The sequence below is a fragment of the Chaetodon auriga genome, chromosome 10 (genome assembly GCF_051107435.1).
Source record: "Chaetodon auriga isolate fChaAug3 chromosome 10, fChaAug3.hap1, whole genome shotgun sequence".
Lineage (NCBI taxonomy): Eukaryota > Metazoa > Chordata > Actinopteri > Chaetodontiformes > Chaetodontidae > Chaetodon > Chaetodon auriga.
The window spans coordinates 17163098-17185090 of record NC_135083.1 but is presented as its reverse complement, the minus strand read 5'-3'; the positions used below and the strand labels follow the sequence as shown (position 1 = coordinate 17185090).

General features: G+C 43.1%; 3 protein-coding genes across 7 annotated transcripts; 2 read left to right on the top strand and 1 right to left on the bottom strand.

Annotated features, from left to right (window-relative positions):
- Positions 1-5: 5 nt before the first annotated feature.
- pgd (phosphogluconate dehydrogenase) lies at positions 6-6159 on the top strand. Its single transcript, XM_076741744.1, has 13 exons — positions 6-117; positions 779-854; positions 953-1132; positions 1227-1292; positions 1385-1503; positions 1651-1717; positions 1827-1961; positions 2073-2262; positions 3291-3421; positions 3669-3802; positions 4371-4470; positions 5060-5182; positions 5592-6159. Exons 1-13 carry the CDS (start codon positions 110-112, stop codon positions 5709-5711), a joined length of 1449 nt encoding a protein of 482 aa, XP_076597859.1. The 5' UTR covers positions 6-109; the 3' UTR covers positions 5712-6159.
- A 4692-nt stretch (positions 6160-10851) lies between these two features.
- On the bottom strand, positions 10852-15703 carry tardbpa (TAR DNA binding protein a). Of its 5 annotated transcripts, none has more exons than XR_013077715.1 (7): positions 14902-15703; positions 14081-14244; positions 13812-13952; positions 13334-13504; positions 13158-13242; positions 12208-12354; positions 10852-11460 (listed from the first exon to the last, which is right to left on the bottom strand). XR_013077715.1 is itself a non-coding variant. In XM_076740854.1 (6 exons), the coding sequence occupies exons 1-6, from the start codon at positions 15140-15142 to the stop codon at positions 12260-12262; spliced, it is 933 nt and encodes a 310-aa protein (XP_076596969.1). In that variant the 5' UTR covers positions 15143-15667; the 3' UTR covers positions 10852-12259. The 5 variants fall into 5 exon arrangements, 2 of the variants coding, with proteins under 2 accessions (XP_076596969.1, XP_076596968.1); XR_013077714.1 differs by having other exon boundaries at positions 13122-13242; positions 14902-15694; XR_013077713.1 differs by having other exon boundaries at positions 12208-13242; positions 14902-15667.
- A 646-nt stretch (positions 15704-16349) lies between these two features.
- ciroz (ciliated left-right organizer protein containing ZP-N domains) lies at positions 16350-21006 on the top strand. The gene is made up of 11 exons (XM_076741695.1): positions 16350-16599; positions 16679-16761; positions 16842-16943; positions 17031-17155; positions 17266-17409; positions 17504-17542; positions 17705-17842; positions 17937-18021; positions 18313-18509; positions 18633-18750; positions 19586-21006. The coding sequence occupies exons 1-11, from the start codon at positions 16562-16564 to the stop codon at positions 20017-20019; spliced, it is 1503 nt and encodes a 500-aa protein (XP_076597810.1). The 5' UTR covers positions 16350-16561; the 3' UTR covers positions 20020-21006.
- The last annotated feature ends 987 nt before the right edge of the window (positions 21007-21993 follow it).

The window sequence follows — 21993 nt, the reverse complement described above, 5'->3', positions numbered from 1 at the left end:
CAAGGAAGTAAAAAAACGAGCGAGGAGGAAAGCTGAAGTGAGGCTGACTGGTGTGTGAGCCTGTCATTTGAACACTGGTATTTCACCGTTACTCTCCTCGCGGAACACCATGGCACAGTAAGTTTACATGTGACATTTATACGTATTTATTATTCGGCAAAGTGGAAAGGTTGCGACTGAGGCGTGTGGTTCAGTCATTGCAGACTTTGTAGTCGTTTTTTCCTCATTTGCTGAGACTTGTTTTCTTGTTCAGTTGGTGTAAACGGAGCCGCTAACTTGTTAGCTAACCCGCTTTCCTGTTTTGTAGAAATATATGTAACATTCAGTGTGAAAGTTGAACGGCTAAAGTGTTTGCTGTGGACCCGAAGGACTGACAGATAGCTTTGAAATCACAAGTGATTTCATGTCTGTGTCACTTTTAAACCCACGACTGAATTTCCTGTTAGTGAAAGATGAAACGTAGAGGTTCAAGATGGATTCAACAAAGAAAAGATAGAATGATGATGTTCATGGTGAAAATGGTGTTGGACAGTTTGTAGACGTCAAGTCAAGTCAACTTTATTGCCCATGCTGCTATATGTACAGGACATAAACAGAATTGAAATACCGTTTCCCTCAAATCCCTGGTGCAAACAATGAACATGAAATATAAAATATATAATAGAAAAAGAAAGTAAAAAAATATAAAAGAAATATTTACAAGGTAAAAAGATCCGGATGGGTATACAGTATGATGTGTCCTTGTTGTCGATGTTGAGCCTCTCTCTCCTCCTCACAGAGCAGACATCGCGCTGATCGGGTTGGCTGTCATGGGCCAGAACCTCATCATGAACATGAACGACCATGGCTTCGTGGTAGGATGACGTCTCTCCTCTTTATTCCAACGACTCCCACCCAACTTTTCTACTTTCCTCTTTTATTTCACCCAGTAATCACCAAATTTGTCCAACAGGTCTGTGCCTACAACCGAACCGTGTCTAAGGTTCATGACTTCCTGCAGAATGAGGCCAAGGGCTCCAAGGTGATCGGAGCAGAGTCTCTGGAGGACATGGTGTCCAAGCTGAAGACGCCCAGGAGGATCATTCTGCTGGTCAAGGCTGGACAGGCTGTGGATGACTTCATCGACAAACTGGTCAGTAGTTTGTGCTGCGACGTGTTCAAAGCCATTGTGGATTGTACTCCCACCCAGTTCAATCTTTTCACTTTGTGCTGCACTTGTTCTTCAGGTTCCTCTTCTGGAAGCCGGGGATATCATCATCGACGGTGGCAACTCCGAATACAGAGACACGACAGTAAGTCGTAGAGATGCGCTGTTTAGCTGTAAATCTTCATTTCTGTTTGAGGATATTCTCACAGTATGTGTTGATGTGTTTCTGTCGCACAGCGGCGGTGTAAGAGTCTGAACGAGAAAGGTTTGCTGTTTGTCGGCAGTGGAGTCAGTGGCGGAGAGGAGGGGGCGCGTTATGGACCCTCACTCATGCCAGGAGGAAATAAAGAGGCCTGGTGAGACTTTCAGCTGCACGCTAGATATTGGATGTGGGACACAGACATGCTAAAACAAATACAGTCACTCCTGATAAAGTTGGACATATTTGGCACTTTGGACATGTTAATTAGTTAATTAAAACTTGCTGTTGCTTTATGTTTAAGGCCACATCTAAAAACCATCTTCCAGAGCATCGCTGCCAAGGTTGAAGGGGAGCCATGTTGCGACTGGGTGAGCGGTTCATTTGTGTTGTGTGCTTAATGTTCACCACACTGAGTGATTGTAGCAGCTGTTCAAGTTCAAGTCACCTCACAATAATTTGACTGTGTTGCTCCTGCAGGTGGGAGATGAGGGTGCTGGGCATTTTGTAAAAATGGTCCATAATGGCATTGAGTATGGCGACATGCAGCTGATTTGTGAGGCCTACCACCTGATGAAGGATGTTCTGGGGATGGACCACGATGAGATGGCACAGGTGGGCTGCACCATCTTCATTAGTATTTTGTTTGTGTCATGCCAGCTCTGTACGATCAAATGGAAAAAAGTCAATTCGGCTGACTTTATTTCATTGCGCTGAAACACTCAGACCTTCGACAGTTGGAACAAGACCGAGCTGGACTCCTTCCTGATCGAGATCACGGCGAACATCCTTAAATACAGGGACTCTGATGGTACTCACCTGCTGCCCAAGATCCGCGACAGCGCTGGACAGAAAGGAACAGGGAAGTGGACGGCCATTTCAGCCCTGGAGTACGGCACACCTGTCACCTTGATCGGTAAGAGGAAGAAAGGAGACTTCAGACAAGGAAGTATCTGGTTTCCTTCTCTCCTTCCAATGCTGGCTGCTTTCAATGAACCGTGTTTGTCATGATGACATGGCAAAAGGCAGAAGGCCTCATGATCAGAATTTGAGGGCTAATGTTTAGCTTTGCTAGTTAGCTGACAGCGTGGGCAGCGAGCTTTTCGAGGGAACATGATCGATATGTGGCTGCCACTAAGAAGATTGAAGGCTTTTCCGTGTGGCCTGCTCATCTCAAGTGACATAAGGGGGATTTGTTATACTCTGTACGGCTTTGGGCTTTGCTCTGACTGTATGACAGTCTGTCTCATGGACAAAATGGAGATCAGGAGGTGAGGTTAATGATCCAGGACAAAAGGTGTCAACATATGAGCTCTGCAGAGTGAGTGCCCCTCAAAAGAGACCCCTTTTAGAGCGTGTTGTTTCAGTCAAAATGACACATTCGGTCAAAGTTCAGTCATGTAGATATTTTGTATCAGAAACTTCCCTGTCACCAAATCCCTGCAACCATTTTTCAGATCAGACAGAAGAAATTATATGTTTGCTCAGTCCCTGTCGGTGGTGTCGCTAGAGAGAGGGCGGCAGCACAAAAGGCTTCATTGTTTGAGGGATGAACCAGTCTGTCAGGCCAGTACAGTGTACATATACATGGCATACATTTCTCAGCACTATAGTTCACTCACTGCCCACAGTCGCTCTCTCTCCTGTGGGCTGCAGCACCTGGCTATGCTGTTTTTAGCAAGTCATGCTCACCCAACAGTTTTTCCTCTTACAGTGTCACCATGCAGTGACAATTATCACGTTTAATGTGGCAAGTGGCAATCCTTTGTTTTTTTTTTATGAAGTAGTGGTGGCAAGTCCTGCTCATACAACAGTATTGTTTTTACTGCTGAGTCATGCTGATGTCGGCAGGGTGTTTCTGCAGCATAACCTATGCTCCAATAATGACATGCATGCAGAAGGCTAACCTCGTTGTCCCTGTCTCCTCCACTCTGTCTGTCTCAGGGGAGGCTGTCTTTGCCAGATGTCTGTCCTCTCTAAAGGATGAGAGAGTGGAGGCCAGCAAGAGTCTTTCAGGGCCACAGGGGGTCAAATTCAGCGGCGACAAGGCTGCCTTCCTGGAGCACATCAGAAAGGTAGAACACAGTACAGCACAGACTCAGTTTACTAGATACATCCTGAAGGTTACAATTTTCAGTTGTGGTTTAAGCTTTCAGAGGATTGATGCTTCATGTTTACATCTTATTTAACATTTTCAGGCACTCTGCCAACCTACAAGATTTAACTGCTTTTGATCATTTATTATTATTTTTACAATGGCTTTTATTTATTTCAAGTTCTGTTTCTATTTCACAATAAATTGATTCATTTTTCTCTCTGCAGGCGCTCTACGCCTCCAAGATCATTTCCTACGCTCAGGGCTTCATGCTGCTGCGGCAGGCAGCCAAAGAGTTCAGCTGGTCCCTGAACTACGGTGCCATCGCTCTGATGTGGAGAGGAGGCTGCATCATCCGGAGGTATATCGCAATTTCTGCCACTTTATTTCAACCGGCATCTTTCACACTGACAGTGCAAACTGTGGTTCGGCAGTGCAAGAGAGAGCCTCTTGAGAAATCAAGAATAACATGGAGAGATTCTTTTGGATTTCATTCACTTTGTAAGATATTAGAAAGTTCAGGATTTTTAAATTGTGGAACAATTATAGGGTAAAGGGTCTTCCATAAGTCTCAATGTAGTGCCTTAAAGGAAATAACTAACCCTGTTTTCCCCGACATATGTGCACTGCTGGGTTGAGAAATCTAGATGAAATAAAATTGGACCCTTCCTGTGAAGCTAGAGTATGAGGAAACTATGGTTGTGACACTGGTTTGCTTTGTGTAATCTACCAAAGACGTTGCATAAACCAAAAACAAATAAAACGCTCTGTGAGACTTGCAGTATGTAATCACATTTCAATCTGTGCATTGTCGCTGGGACCTTGTACTTGTTTGAATGGAAACCTGGTCATGGTATTGGTTTAATGCTTTTTACAGTCATCCAATGAGATGTCTGTTGACTAACACTGCCCTCTCCTCCCCCCACCAGTGTCTTCCTGGGGAAAATCAAAGAGGCGTTTGACAGGGATGCTGAGCTGCAGAACTTGCTGCTGGACAATTTCTTCAGCAGTGTTGTGCAGGACTGTCAGGTATGAGGAAGGAGGAAGTGTCCAAAGACCGAGCTGCAATACCCTCATTGACACAGACATGCACAAGTTGTTTCCTCTTTTACAAACACTACCACTGCTTGATTGAATCATCACCTGTGTGAGACGCCGTGTTTGGCAGGTAGTTTTTAAACTGAAATTTGGTGATGTAATTTTACACTAATTTTACAAGCAGCAACTGCTAGCCTGTTTATGTTTGTACCTTTAGCGACCTGGTTAGGTTTGGGGTAGCGTGGAGGCTGCTAGCTCAGAGGTTGGTGTTGTTTCATGTCGCAACAGAGACTCTGAAAACAGTAACATGCTGATAGCGGAAGTTGAGGACAACACAGACAGAAAAACAACTTGGTGCAGACAGTCAGACTCAGACCTGCGCTGACCCAAACAGACCTAAATAGAGAGAAAATGGCAACACATTGTCAAATCGAACGCAACCTCACATAATGTAGACCCAGCTCGGAGTGACCTTGTGAAGACCTCTTGTTCTTGGCTTCTTATGAGCACGACCACATTAACACCACATTACACTGGAGCTCCATGAACATTTGTTAACCTATCTAATCTCCTTGTTTAGGAGTCATGGCGCACAACGGTCAGCACTGGAGTCCAGCATGGCATCCCTATGCCCTGTTTCACCACAGCTCTGGCCTTCTACGATGGTTACAGGCATGAACAGCTGCCAGCAAACCTCATCCAGGTAAAACAACAGTAGACGCAGCAGAGCAGAGCCCACTGAGCATATGGCCGAGAGTGGAGATATATCAGATTAAAAAGGTCACGTGGGGCTGTGGTGTGTGTTTGTGTTGGGATCTAAGAGCTGTAAGACTCTGACAAGAAGCTGTGTGTGTTCTGTAACTCGGTTCAGCATTTAATTATAGAGCTGAAACAGTTTGTCAGGTTTAATCATTTATCACACTGGAACTGGTTTTAAATGGGAGGATTTGCTGCTTTCCCTTTTTTTTTTTTCCGTTTATGTAACTGTAGTTGGTTGAACAAAACAAGTTGAAGATGGATGTTGTTAAATTTATCATTAGCTGCGTTCTTTGTAGGTGAAATTTGTCTCTGTGGGTGCCAGCTGTTGTTCATGTTGTGTTTTGTTCTTTTAGGCCCAGAGGGACTATTTTGGAGCCCACACATATGAACTGCTGTCAAAGCCCGGGCATTTCATCCACACCAACTGGACGGGCCACGGTGGAAAGGTCTCTTCTTCATCCTACAACGCTTAAGGTTCATCAGCACATCACTCAAAACACACAAAAAAGAAAAGATGGGAGGCCGAAGACGAGGGGAAGCTATCTGTGAGGGAAGAAGACGAATGTTACACATTCCATCTTTATAACCAAGCCTGAATGTTTAGGAGCCGCCCACCCCAGCAATGACCTTAATCCAACTTTTTACTCCTCTCAAAGATGTGTTGTTGCAGTTTTATTTATCAAGAAGTGGAATCATAGATTGTGTGTGTTGTAAACTCTCCACCCTGTGTGTTCTGGTGTTGCGACTGAGGAGGAGCAACAAAGAGTTGACTCCATCTGGATGCTGTTGATACTATGCTGGCTATCAGGCTTACGTTCACCTGTCATGTTGGGCCTAGGGTTCACCGTGTTAACACTGGATTAAGGTGAACTGTTGCACTGTACTGTATTAGGCTAAATAAAGACTTCAATCCCTTTATAATTAGCTTGTATGGTCCTTACTCTCTGGATGCTGTAAACAGGATTGAGATGTGTTTGTGTGTAGCGCTAAATTAAGCAACAAGTGACATAAGTTGGCAGAGATATAAACAGGATATTCAGTGTAAAAGGCCTGCCTGGTGGAAGACGGACACTGTGAGCCGCTGGTCCGTTCACGGTGTATCAGTGCATGTCTGAAGTGAGCAAATATACACTGAATATTAATACATGATATCATTATACAAGCTACCAAGTGCACAACTCCACTAAGGCTGCACAGTTCTACAAATTGGTTGTTTCAGTGAGTTAAAACAGTCAAAATGTATTTCTAGATCTGTATCTAGACCCTTAACTGCATCGAAATACAACTGTTGACGATCAGGATACTTGTGACACATTTTTTTATTAAAGTAGTTATTCAGTGGTTATTCAGGGAATTGTGAAAATGTTCAAAACTGTCTCAGAAAATGAGGAAGTACTGTCTTTAAAAAATACTCCTCCTCTTTGGCCCCTGGCCTAATTCTCCAGTAAATTCATCTGAAATTTGTAATCAGATTTAAGATTTATCTGCCTGACAAACAGGACTGTCAACATGACTGGTGGGGACGGTCACATGAATGCAGCCAGCAGTGAAATGTATAAATAATTTCATGCTTTGTCATTTCAGTGATTGTCCAGCAGGTGGCCCCCAAGACCCTAACACCTGTTAATTTATACATCCTAATTCATTAAAATGTAACTAAAAACTGGTATTAATAAAACACAAACGATTCACAGTGTCGGTCATGTCAAGACAAGATGGGCACAGTAACAAGAAATATACATTAATGGTAAGTTATAGTTAGTTTTGAGGCTGCAGTATTGATTTAATGTAAGATTGATTACAGCAGAAGTTGAATTAAAGTCTAAATAAAGTTTTATAAATAAAGAATGGTTAATAAAATAAAGGTTGAATTGTGCAGGTGTCCTAGTCGAGTCCAGTCCCGGTATACAGTATGCCGCAGCTCTTGTCAATAGGAGTAGTTGAGATGAACTGTATGCTGCATAAAGTTTTTTTTTTTATGAGTACCTATAATTTCTGTGTGAGCAGGAACTGGTCCAAACAAGGTACAGTTGAGCAGTTAAAATATGGTTCATGATTCATAGCTTTTTGTCAAATAGTGGATAGTTTTACTTCAGACCTCTCGCAGTTACTCAGATGGAACAACCTGAGAGGTTTAGAGGAGGAAATCAGTCTGGTTAAAATGCTCACAACTCATCGACACATTCAGCCTGTGATGAGGGGCCCCGCTGTTTGGTGTGGGGCCATAGTGGCCTAAGGGTTAAGATACTGACCTTGAACCTTGAAGGCAGGTCACATGCAGATGTTTTTCTTATTTCCTGACACCTCTCTACACTTACTCATCACAGTATAACACCAGGTCAGTTAAACTTCAGGGATATCACGCTGTCCATTTAGGAAGCACGAGTGATTGTGACTCAGATACACCTGCTGTGGTGCAAATGAAAATGACAACAGGTGCAATGGTGAGCCAAAAGCAATACAACCCCCAAAATGGGGATGGCTTTGCATGTGGTGGCCACAGACAGTTGCTCTCTCCTTATCCTTCCTGAAGGATTCTTCTCTCGTTTTGAGTTCTGTTGGTGTCCTTGTCACGACTATTAGTGTGAGGCGGTACCTGCAGCCCGGTCAGGTCGCACAGGTAGTCCAGCTCCTCCAGGATGACAAATCCACATGTGCCGTCGCAAGAAGGTTTGCTGTAACTCCCAGCACAGTTTCAAGAGCACGGAGGAGGTACCAGGAGACCGGTGTTACACAAGGAGAGCTGGCCAGGGTCATAGAGGGGCATCAACCCAGCAGCAGGACCAGTATCTGCTCCTTTGTGCGAGGAGGAACAGGAGGTTTGGCGGTGGGTACACACTACTGAGCCACACTATGAGTTGCTGTGATGAAAATCAAGTTGGATCACTCTGGGATTTCAATTTTTTTTTACTGCGATTTTCGCTGTGATTTTGAATCGTGCCCTCAGTGGGTTGATGATTTTGGTTTCCATTGACCGTTGTTACATGATTTTGTTCTCAACAAATTATGCAATGTACATCAGAAAAGATTTCATCTTGAATAATTAGTTAATAATGATCCGATGTGTGATTTAAGTGTTCCCTTAATTTTTTTGAGCAGTGTATATTTTAAACAAACTAATACCTTTGGGAATAAAAATGTCTGTGACTAGATCAGTGGCTGGTGTCAGAAAACATCCTCACACTAATTCAGGTCAGCTTAGAAACAAAGTCCTAATGAAGCATGTATGAAGAAACAAAAACTGAATGAAAACCTTCATTTAAACCTTTTAGCACTCTGTTCCCCGCTGTGCTATCTAAAGCCTCATCAGGGGATTCTCGGCTGCTGAGACAGACAGCGCTGCTTACACCCCCACAGCCACTGAGGGATGTTGTATCTGACAGGAGTGTGTCACAGCTGCTATTACACCTGCTGCTAAACATTAAACAAAGCCTCACCTCAGTGCACCTGTGCTGCAATAGCTTCGGTGATTGCCAGGTTGATGTTTATGTCAAGCTTCTGTCTTCTATTCAACCGTCCTGGGACCCTTCAAAGACCTCCTCGATTGACACCTCCTGTCAGAGCTTTGATCCTGAAGGGGAGCGCAGAAGAAACAATATAAGCACTGTCATTCATATGCTTAACTGCGGTGCACTTCATGCCATAAACAGGCCGCTCCATTATCAGACTGAGGCTCACCACTACGGGCCCTCAGGGAGGCCCCTCTACCGAATCATTGCTACTCGGTTGTTGGGAATCGTCCTGTTGCTTAATAAAAAATAAACGTGTGTGTCCCCATCCCTTTTCTCTAATGCTTCATTAATCCAAAGGACAGAACATTCTCTACAATTGGAGGCCGTGCGTTCTTAATGAGGCCCGATGCCAAGCGGAGGCTGCATTAGAGCACAAGAGGCTATTAGAGCTCAGTGGAGGCAGTGCAGGTGGAGGATGAGGCCACTGAGTCATCTGCAGACAAAGCAGGCAGCAGGGTGACACCACACAGCATGACGATGATGATGCATAATGAAGCAGGAGGAGGAAGACTGGACAACAGATGCAAATGGTTTCCATCGAGATCAAACGACCTCCACCTCCTGGATTTCTGAAATGATTTCAACAAAATGACCACACGGTGAATATCAGTGAATAAATCTTAATGAAAAGACCAAAACCCACAATTCAGCACAAACCCACCGGTTCCCACTGGACAATGGAGGGCTGTAGAGCAGAGGAACCAGTGTTTAGTAGGCTTCAGATCCACAGGCAATACTTACTGAAAACAGATGGTTCTATCCTGACTGTTTACCAAAGGTAGGACAGGGGGATAAATGTGGACATGCCAAAATTGTATGTAGGTTCATGCAGAGTTTGGTGATCGTACCTTTGATGTCCACTGAATAATGCTCACGAGTGAGAGCGTTTCAATCAGACAGCAGTGGTTGAAGTCTGGTCTCGAGCAGAACGAACACAGCAGCCATTATAATTCGTCCGGTTTTCATTGTCTGCATTGTCGTAGGTATTATTCATGCTCTAGAAACCAATGACAACCTAGAACTCTCACACAATCAGGTCAGCTGATGGTCCATTTCAGCAAATTATTTAATCTGGTGATTTCTGTGAGATCAATCTAGTGAATATTAGAGGTTCAACTTGTGTATTTTTCCTCCAATATTCCTAATTTTAGCTGTGTTGGTGCCTTGACTCGCTACCTGTTCTGTATCGCCTGCATCCTTGCTTGCATATTTTAGGAAACAAAAAAGGCTGAACCTGATTTTGCTTTTCATTAGAAAGCGCTGAAGGAGCTGAGGGAGCTGCAGCAGATGCTTTCAGGAATCACTGAGCTACAGTTTGGGTTCATGGATCCAGGGAGGATGCTCAGAAACCACATCGCCTCCAAGGACAGACCACCCTGCAAGAACTCCTCCTGGAAGACCTTCTCGACCTGCTATCAGCGGGACAAAGTACAATTCACACTGTGCACCCATGTTAACAGCAGCGAGCTTCAATTAAATGTTCCATTAGTGACACAGTACAAAGATTTATTATTCTTTAGATAACCTCCTCCTCCCTCCAAAAACCTTGTTCACTGGCAGGTTGAGGAACTGATGTCACACATTCTAAATTACTAATTGAAAGGTGTTTTTCACAATATCCACAATATGTAACACCCAGCAGGAATGTATTTGTCTTGAATTGTATACAATGTTCTACGAGCTTCTTTGGTCTTTCACTGGGCATCACATGTGCTTCTGCAGGAAAACTAAAAATTGGTTTCATTTCCATTCTCATAGTCCCTCAGCTGGTGTGTAACCAAATCTCTATGAGCCCAGAAAAACCAGAAAACCTCCCACAATCACTTACAGATCAGTTACTAGGTATACATTTCTATACATTAAAGGTGACTGGGAGTCTTGTCCCACAAGCTGTTATGAAATGGCCAATTAGCACCACCTACAGACAGAACATGAAAAGTACACTTTCAGCACATTTTACTGAGCTTCCAAATGAAATCTGAAAGAGGCATCGCATTGAAAGCACGGAAAATGGTTTCAAGATAAGAGCTGGAAGTGGAGCCCAGTCAGAAAAATGCTTCTATTAATCTACACTTTATCTACATTGAGAGACGACAGGTGATTAAAAACTCAAAACTTTTATTTTCCACTGCAATACTAAAATATTTCAATACAGAAAGTGTGAATTCCTGCTGGCATGTTTAGTTGTTGAAGTCCCTTTGAAAATCACTCATCTCATACATTCCAACCAGTTTACAATCCATGTAGACAAAATAACAAGAGCACACACTGCCTTATTGAAATTCTTTTTGATCACATTGAAAAGAAACCGACCAGTTAATACTTATGAGCACAAGGAATAAAGCATTTACTGACAGAAATGCAGGTGAGAAATTTAAGGCAAGCTTAGTTTCACAAGTCTGGGAAAACAAAAAAAACGTACGCATGATCACTGTCAAACTGCAGGTACGACTTTGGTCCTATTTGTGACATTTGTAGGTATAAACAAGTACCTCAGCCCAATTGAGTATGGTCCGGTCTAAATTTCATTACGGGATGGTCGAAGGTTTCTTGCTAGTGAGGTGAAGAAGATCCTTTTCAGGATTAAGGCAGTCGTGCAGCAATTCCATTGTTGGTTTGTGCCGGCCCACCCCACAAAGTCTTCAGCTTCTCCATAACTGACTCCAATCTGGATTCAGGCGAAAACCTGGGCTGTCCATGTCCGAGGTCCCTATACATGTGAATTAAAGTGTTGGCAGTTCAATTAATGTAAAGGCAAAAATAAGTCACTGTCAAGAGTGTATCATACCTAGTCAAATTCAGTTTTATTTCAGACTTTCCCTTTGATTCACAAAACATAGAAAATGCATTCGTAACCACTTCAAACACAAACTTTCGATGGGAACTTGTCAAACATTCACCACGTCAACCTCTGAGCTCACTTGCAAACTTCCAACACGCTTTCAGTTGTTTTCCCCCATACAGACAAAGTCACATCTTCACACAGAGAGGGTGGTAACAAGGAGAAAAGAAAGCACACAACCAGACACAGCATTCACGTCAAATCAGACAGCAAGAAAAAGCTACGAAAGAATACAAATACTCATAGCACTTGACATTTCACTGCGATTTTAAAGAATTTAAAGTTGAGAGAAAACAATGAGAGAAAGCAGAGACCATAGGGATCTCAAGATGCAATAAATGTCCTTGTGATGGCCCTTAGGAACACACTCGTACTTGCTTCTTCCTCTCACACTCGCACAAAGCCACAGGTTCTTCTCAACTCTCGCAGGCATTTGTCCCTTAAAAAAGAAATGTGCACAGACAGTCCTTCTCACACGTGCTTCCTCGCTCTCCCGTTCGCTCACTCTCACTCGGTCCAACACCAATCCCACTCATTGATCTCGAAAAGCGACAAGAGCAGACACGATTTCTATATCCATAAAAAAAGGGGAGAGGAAAAAAAGACAACACCCACCGTCTAACACAGTATATGCAGAGTGAAGCTGTGTTCTTTGATGACAAAGCATTTACACATGGGAAGAGGGGAATTGATACTGAGATCTGTCGAACATTGCTGCCAATGAGGAGCTTCCTCCCAGGAAATTGGGAAAGAGTTGGTGAACTGCAGAAGAGATTTTCATGAAGGCGTTTCCAAAAGACGTCAAACAAAAACAAACAAAAAGATGCATACACACACACATATACATTTATATATATATAACTATAACAAGCCCATTTTACAGGTGGCTGACGGAGCTCTCCGGATACTCGTGCATGTTTCTAAATATTAATTTGCATGCACAGTGTGACACTTTCTCCAAAAAACAAAAAACATGTGGCAGTTTCCACTAAAACTTTTCACCCATTCAATGCATGACTACATAATCAGTCACACACAAGTATAAACTTCTCTTTAACAAAATAAAAAGGCAGTGTATTTTTAAATAATAGGAACATAAGATATAAGCAGTTCCCCCCTATAGGTATACTTACCAGATTAACCTAACAGCAACAGAAAAGGTCAACTCAAAACTATCTACATTCCCCAACTAGAAGACTTAGACTCCATAGAGTTACCAAAGCCGGAGCTGAAGCCACTGCTGGAGGCAGTATTAGTGCCTGCAGCCCAACCGAGGCTAGCTGAGCTGGGGCTGCTGTAACTGGTGCTGGCAGAGCTATAGGTCTGATCTCGGGTCGTAGTGGCTGTGCCTGCCGTCGTTGTCAGACCCTGCTGGTTAGCCAGCATGCCCATCATTCCCCAACTGCTCTGCAGCGCTGCCTGGGCAGCAGCCACCATGGCCGGGTTAAGACCAAGAGCCCCAAAGTTAACCCCTCCACTACCACTGCCTAGCCCACCGCGATTACTGCCATAGCCCTGACTGAACCCACCAGCCCCAAACCGCCCTCGATCCATCATTTGCCTACTATTATTGTGTTTAGGCTCAGCATTGGAGATGTGCACACTGACGCCCTTGATGATCAAGTCCTCTCCGCACAGGGCTTGGGCGACCTGAGAAAGAAGTGAGGAGAACATCATCACGACAGTCATTATTACGCCTTGAATTAAGGGACGAAACTCTGCCATCTATGGTGAATCTCACCTGGTCATCTGCAAATGTGACAAAAGCAAACGCCCGGAAAGGTTTGGGGATAAAGACATCAGTGACTTCGCCATACTGCATGAAGTACTGCCTCAGCTCATCAGTTGTCATGTCCTCTGTGCAGCGGCCAACAAAGATTTTACGGCTCCGCATGGGCTCATCAGGACACGCCTGAGAGGACAAAGAGGCACAGCAATAAACGAAGCCGTCGACGTGACGCTGTCGGTAATGTTTCTGACTATTTCAGCATTAGCTCTCTGACATTTCATCAACATTTATGATACACACTAAGTTTGCTTCTCTTTCAACAACAGATTGAATCCAATTTTAACATGAAAGACTGAACAAATCATCTAACAGCAGAAATCCAAATGAGCACCAATATCTTAACTGATCATTGACCCAAAAACAATCTGAATGCATTTTTATGATGAAGCTCTTGACTCTGCTCTGAACTAAAAAATGGTGCCCAAAATACCTTTGAGTTGGGGAGTTTGCAGTCACACCATCGTCCATCAATCATGTGTCTCTGAGCAATCACTTTGGTTTGTGTCTCATAGTCAGTGAACCGGACAAACCCAAACCCTTTTGAGTTACCAGTTTTTGCATCTCTCTTGACCTGAAGTAACATAGATGAAATGTAAGCTTTATTTCCAATTTTAACTAAAACCAGAAACACATCCTTATCACACTCTCACTCAAAGAAACGTTGACAGAAATATTCAGAGCCAGAAAAGATGTGACTACCTGTACCATGATGACCTCCCCAAAGGTAGTGAAATAATCTTTCAGGTCTTGCTCAGTTGTCTTCCACGGCAGCCCGAGGACAATGAGATCTGATGTCTTCTGAAAGCCCCTTTTTATTTTCACAGCTGAGGCAGCGTCTATTTCATCCATCTTCCTTTTGTTGTCTGTGGAGAATAAATACATACGAGTACATCAAGAAAAAGAGCCAATCAGATGTAAATACCACTCTCATTGAAATGGGGTGAATGGTCAAACAATGACCCTCTGAACTCTTCACTGTCTGGTGGTTGACCACGACACAACACAAGGCCAAACGTTTGTGACCGCTTCAACATGTGATGCATGTGTGGCTGTTCAACAATAGCTGCTACAACAGCTCCCACTCTCCTTTGAAGGCTTTCCACAACATTGGGACCGGGATGCAGGGATTTGCTCCCATCCAGCCACAGGAGTGTTGAAGGCAAGCACTGATGTTGGGTGATAAAAGCTTGTGTTTAAGGGGTTTAATGTCAGGGCTTTTAGCAGGCCAGTCGAGATTGTCCACACCATCCTAAAAAACATTTCTGTCTACAAACCTGGCTTTGAGCATCGGTGCATTGACACTAAAACTGGAACAGGTATTAACTTTTGCCACAAAGACAGAAGCAAGCTACTGTTAATAGAATTATACAATGGAGCATCATCACTTCTCTAAGTTGGGGCCAGGCTCTGTTGCCTATTTGTTAGGTACGTCCATAATATGAATGTAGTCTCATTCAACGAGCTCTGCAGAGGCACCCATTAATTTCAGAAGCACATCATTGCTCCCATCTGTGTCTCACCTTTCGGGTAATTGACGACATAGACCAAGTTCCCCCAGTCGTTCTCTGGCGCATGCAGGACACCCTCCACGAGCCGGACTCCCCTCATGCACTGGGACTCCGGGTTCCTGTACCGCAGCCCGCACGCCCCTGGAAACTGTGCTGCTACCGATGATAGCAAAACGGTACCATCGTCCTCTGAGGGGATCTCCATGGGCTCTTCGTTTTCATCCTCAGCCACACGAATGTACAACTCTGACATGGTCTCTGAATGGCCAAGCGCTGGTCCAAGTGGAATCAGCTGATGGAGCTCAAGGTTTTAACTTGGTAAACACCGGAATGAGGCGCACGAGTTTGTAGCGTCGACCCTCGTTGAAGTTTACTTCTGTTAGCTGGGTGACGCAACTGAAACGCAAGGGCAACGAAACGCAGATAAGACAAGCTGTGTGAACGCTATCACTCACTCCAAAACTCTCAAACAGTTAATAGCTTGCGGTCATATATACTATGTTTGTTCTTCTCCGCTAAAAACACGCGTAAACAAGTTAGCCAGCTAGCTACCAGGCTAGCAAACTCAAGACAGCTTGAAAAATGAATGACCATCCAGTGTCGCGCGGTGTTTACTGTCAACAAACACACGAATCCTCCTCTTGTCTACGACCGTGTGGCTGAAAACTGTGCGCAAATAATAACATCGACAAGTTATCTTATTCGATGAGATTTGAGTACTAAATGCTCAGACTACAGAGAATATTTGCAGCTGAAACGTTACACTGCTAACCTGTCTAACCTCAAGCTAGCTAACAAAATGGCCGCGTCTCTTGTGGAGATGACATCATGTATTTGGGAGGGCACACTGTTATTTTTTGTAGGGATGCCAAAAGTTAATATGGAGAACATTTACTTAATTGTTTGAAATCAGATCACCGGCTGTCGTTTAACTTTTAGAAATTCGACTTAAAAGTAATACGGATAACTTAATTAGTTGTGGCGTATTTTATAACGTGTCATGGGTATCTTAAAGCTCGCGTGTCACCCTTTGAAGTCTAACCGTAAAGATTCACCTTAAAAGCCCAAACAAAAGTTGCGCACTGAGAAATTCTATTGAAGGATTAAATGAATTCAACGCCATGAAACCCTGTGTCATTTAAGAAAAAAAAATGAGATTAATGTATAAATTTGCCTTTTTGCTCGACATTTTCAGAAAACTGAACAAATAGTGGTTATGATGAAATTTGATAGTGATAATGTCTAATGGGCCTAAAACTATCTTAATCATAAGGTGTGGTTGTAACACCCACACTCACTCATTGTAAAAGTCACATAATTTCAGGAACAGGGTGACACAGAGTACATGTGATACTTTGGCACAAGATTATGTCAAAACTACTTAAGGTAAAATGAAATAGGAAAACTGGATGTGACAAGGTTCATTCAGAGTAGATCATCACATTTTTTAATGACTAAACCTTGACCAATCAGAGGTTCTACAACTGCATTTCACACATGCTGGAGACAGTGGTCCTTCTTTGAGACTTTTTTTTTTTTTTTTTATCACTTTCTTTCAACATGTCAAAGCAAACACACCTGTGTTTTCTCCTCCCCAGTAACATCAGCCCACTCACCTACAAATAGGCGGCTTTCTGACTGCCCACTGACTGTTTTTGTCTGCAGAAGCAGCATGGATCAGATAAAATTCAGCATCCTGCTTAGAACTATGTGAGTAGCATAATGTACAAAAACAGACTTGAACTATTGACTAACTTCAGAATGTGCTCTCAATTCGTCTTTTTCTCAGTGTTTTGCAGTGTTTCATCATGAGGAATGTGTTTTCCATCCAGAAAAGAGAATGGATTGACACCCCATCAGCAAAATTAACAGGTAAACCTTTGGTCTGTGATGACTTGCAGTTGTTCCTGGCGCTTTCTCACAATACATTAAAACATGTGTTTGCTTTTCAGAAGGAGATGTATCGTGTTTTTCTGAAAACATGGAGATGTGGATACACAGTGCGCGGATTGAAGGGTTGGGTGTCTGGCTGTCTGGGGCCTTACGGATGCGAGGTAATTACTTCTGACACAAAAGAGGAACACTGTATTGAGATTAAACATGTCATATGGGCCTTCTGAATCACATTTGCTCTCCACAAGTAAACCTCGCATCTCTGGATCACCTGAACCTCCAGCTGTCCGCCTGTGGATTTTCTCTGCACAAAGACCCCAATGAGAACTTTATTTTTGGAGTCAGTTACACTGGATGTTTGGTGCAGCAACAAGTACGTCCCTGTTTGAAGACATATCCAATCCATTTTCATAAACTCTCTTCATAAACCCCTGCAGCTGGGCTCGATGGTGATAATCCTCTGGTTGTGTGTTGATTGTTCAGCATGGCTACCACATCCTGACACTGAATTTGGTGAGGAGGATAAACCGATTCGGAGGCAGACCTCACAGTTTTATAATGAAGTGCCCCGTGGTTTCTATGCTGCCCTGCAGAGAGCAAATCCAGTGTGACCCAGAGTTTATCCAGGTAACTGCTGGCTGTACTGTGGCTAAACTTTCCCCTGTTCGAACCAAGCACTTCACTTATTTGTCATTCTGATAAGATTTGTGTGTGTCTGTAGGTGACAAGACAAGTTCCCTATGACAACTGGGATAATGAGGTACTCATATTAAATCAGTCTTATGATGAAATCAGCTGTTGAAAATATGATTGCATTTTGAAAGTAAACACATATTTTGTGCATGTGTTTGAATGAGAGAAAGAAAACAGGCAGAGGGGACGTGTCTGACTGTGTTTATGTGTCTGAATGTTTGCATTACAGTTGCACTGGTCTCTGTCTCTGAGCAATCACCTAATTGTAGCTCTGGAGGATGCCAGCCTGATCCAGATGAATGCTAACATGAGCGGACCAGACATTACAGTTCAAGGCAGGAGGAAGGAGGTCTTGAGCCCAGTCAAAGTAAGAAACCTCACACAGCACACTGCCACCCAGTGACTGTTTGCAGCATTACAGCTGAAATTCGCAGACTTATTTTGGACTGTGGTCAATGCAGGTGATGGAAAATGAAGGGGAATTCTTGGCCTTGAAGCTGGTCAGTGGTCAGTATGCCTACAGTATGGAAGCCACGTGTCCAAAAGGTGGGTAGCAAGCAGTAAGGGAGAGTAAGTAGACTTATTTTAAGTTATTTTCCCTTGTCACGACCCAAGCTTGAACATGTTTATCTCAGCCAATAGTGAAAGACATACTTACTCAAAATACTGATACAATTTGATATGTTTACAGAGAGCGCCAAGCAGCTCATTTGTATGGGGTCACAAGCCAAAAATATGTTTTCTAAGTTTATCATATGTTTCATTATGTAAAGTCTTAATCTGAAAAGTAACTGCATCTGTCCTAGTGACACATCTTATCCCTGATGCATTTTTCAGTGACCACGTCCACAGCGGAGGAGACGGTGCTGCACATTTTCAAACGACGAATGGGTTTGACCAAGCGAGGCAGCGACGTCAACGAAGCGCTGACAGTCAGTAATGTGTCGGTGCCCCAGACAGATAATTTCACCGTGCATGAGACGAGTGAATTTGTGACACTGATCATCCCTACAGCCCAAATACTCCAGACCAAGGTTAGTACTGAAACAACAGGTCGTGCATTTTGTGTCATGCAGTTGGGCCAGTTTCTGACATTTGTTAAAACATAAGCATTGTGCATTACAATGTAAAACATCTAAACCAGGTTTGTTTTACAGGCCTGCGCAGACCACAAACAACTCCTGCAGCCGTTCTACAGGGTGGATGTTGTGCTCACCTTCAAAGAGACAAATCACAAAATGCACTGGACCATGGAGAACACACTGCCATGCACAGGTGAGTGTGCTGCTGATGAACACAGTAAAACTAAAGTGGTGATTAATTATTGGATGATATTTTGACCACTAGCCATTGAACGGCTTTTACTGTAGTCACACCAGGCACTTACTTTTGTTTGTTGCTCAGTCAACCAATCATCTAACTTTATATGGCACCTTTCATACAATTTAAAGTGAGATAGAAGTTCAAACAAAAGTGACTCGCAGAAAAAACCTCAATAACATTTGAAAGAAAAAAAAAACAGAGAAAAATAAAATGAACTTTAATTTTGTTAATAATTCTTAACACCACCTCAACACACTCCTTTCCTGAAAAAAATACAGAATCTACAAACATGCAAACATTTCTTCATTTAAAAGTTTAACTGCTGGACACCAGATGTCTACTCGTTCACTCTCAGTCTGTGAGCACTGGAGGTTTCCAGTTTCCACATCACACATGTGTAAGTGACATGCTGGACTACGAGGTCACAAAGTGCTGCTTGTACATACTGTACACTTGTCTAAGTCAGATTTAAGGTGAACTCTGCCAAACGTTCCCCCTTCAGCAGATGAGTGTGAAAACAGCCTTCTTGTGTCATAAATCATTCTGCATGGCGACGGTCAAACATTCAAGAGAAGTAAGAGTCGGTGGAATAACAATACAATACAATACAGGGATGTATTAGTTTATGGAGTTACTAGTGTAAAAAACCATTAACATTACTCCTTCAGCTGAAAATCCACATTATTATGAAATCAAATTTCTAAATAACAATGCAGGATTATAAATATTGCTTTTGGATGTGGACTAATTTCACCCTTTCTAAGACCATGCACTCATACCTCCATAGTCAGGCCTGCAGCATCACATATCGCATCCTCTCCTGGACTCAACACCTCGGCCCTGTCTATGCTCAACTTCAAACACCAGAATTTCACGACAGAGCAGCCGTCGCTGGAGCGCTCCACAGTGCCCCCCTTCAAAGAGTTTTCCACAATTCGCTCACATCACACAGAGACGGAGGCCTTGTCTTCTGGGTTTGATGGCGACACCATTTCTGCCATTAATGCAACTGAAACAAACTTTTTGGATTTTCGAAATGAAACCGCAGACTCCTCCTCGGCAGAACCAGGATTCCTTGAGTCATCAGCCAGAGCTGAACCATCCGAAACGTCTTTCCTCACAACTGATCCACCTGAGCAAGAATACCAACAATTCAACACAACCATTGGGAGTAAAGACCAGCAGAAACAGAGGAGACTGAAGTGGATTTGGAGGGACTAGAAAGCTAACAAAATCTGTGACAAATAAATGTCATTTTTTTGCTTTTGTGTTGAATAAGACTAGACTTCCAATGCAGTTTCAGTGTAGCGAAAGGCCTTATAGTCTGCTGGCTTTAAGGCCTTTCGATTCACTTATGATGTTTTAATTCTCACTGGTGTCACGTGGTCCGTAGCGTCTGTTCGCAGTCTTTAAAGGTGATGCTATGGTCAGTCAGTGCTGTGAAGGTTGATTATACAAGCAGAAATACAGCCAGAACTCTGCCAGCCGCTGCCTGAGGGGGGACATTATCCAGACACAGACAAGGCAGGCGTTAAATAAACATGTCTCTATCCGAGCAGCACAACAGGCTGATGTAGAGAAGACCCTGCCGTTGTTACAGCTGATGCCACCTTCCAGAGAGGGCTTGTATCATAGAAACTCACAATTGGCAGACTTGATTTTCAATGACTGTCTGCTTGTTAGCGATGAAGCTCAGAGGAGTTTTAGAAGTTTTATATTTCTCAGGGCGAGATCGATGCTTTACAAATTAGTTTTTCTTGTTTTTTTTTAAAAATATAAATCCATTTTCTGACCATGAACAGTGTTTCAGCTGCTGTGGTGCTGCTTCATGGAGCTTTGCTGCAGTGTGCTGAACCAACAGGAGAGGGCACTATTGAATGTGTTTTCAGTGAGCTCTTGCGATGGGCCGGCAGCCTGCCTGCCTGCAAATGCTTCTTTTCCGCATGTCAACCAGTTTTCCAGATTTTTGCAGTACATGTATTTTCTATTTTATTTACTTTCTGTCTGCACTGTCAGTTGAGCTGTATGTGACTTATGAATTACCACTGAACAATGCAAAATGTGGTAGAAAGGGAAGTTTACTTTAATCAGCCAGTCATCTTTGACACTATAGTCAATCAGTTGCTTTAAATATGACCTCCTTAAATGCATTCCTTGCAGAATTACAGGTTTGAACCAGATCCTTTCAAATAAAATGACTGAAGATGTGTCACTCGTGTTTCCACCCTTTTTTTTCACCTTTGTTATTGTGACCTCCTGGTATGCACCAAAGCGTCTGTAAATGATAACAGTGCAGTGTTACGCTGTTACATGCATCATATACAATGGGCTGTGGGGCAGAAAATCTAAACTTCCTTGTGCCTTTGGTCCCCATCTGCTCAGTGAACTTATGAGCAGGAAATGGAATAAGTGGTGCAAAAAGCACGCCAACATCCCCGCTTCTTTCATGTGGCCTCTCTCGGTCATTACCCTATCTGTACCGACTGTTAACTGTCTTTACAAAGTTAAAAACCCCTTTCATGTTTCTCTGTTTCTTTTTTGTTTTAATTTCAGTCAGAGCATATGGTTTGCACATCTGGGAGATGCTAAGCATGGTGGCACCCAACCCCCACACACACTACTTCTGTGAAGTGATCCATATATGGTCTTCATTGTTATTGCTCATAATCACTCACCATTATGATAAACAAGTCCTGTCTTGATTGGCCACTTTGAGTTTGCTGTGTAAAGATGCTCGATAATGTGAACTCTCGGAATTTCAAACAAACACAAGAGGAAGTGGAGAAAGTGACGATTTTTGTGAGTTATTTCAGAGTTCTGAAACATCTTGGAAGCATTTTACCCTTCAACTGAATTTGCCACCTGTGACTAATCCCATTCCCCTTACATGGCCAGCTATGTGTGGGTGTTGTCACTTTTTGAAGCAAGAAACACTGAGTGGAAACATTTACTGCAAGTTCTTGTGTGGACTTCACATTTCTCCTGATTATCTGGAGAAACCACCATGATACTGCAAAACTGAAATATTTCTATTTCATGTTCAGCACCATCAGACCTTCCCAAGTGGTCCGAAAACAAGACCGGGTGACCGACTGTGCAGCTTGTGCCATGTGACCACAAACAAGCAATCAGATCAGATCGGGAAATTTGATAAGTGCATCTCATCTCAGCAAATTTGAGAATAACCACATTTGA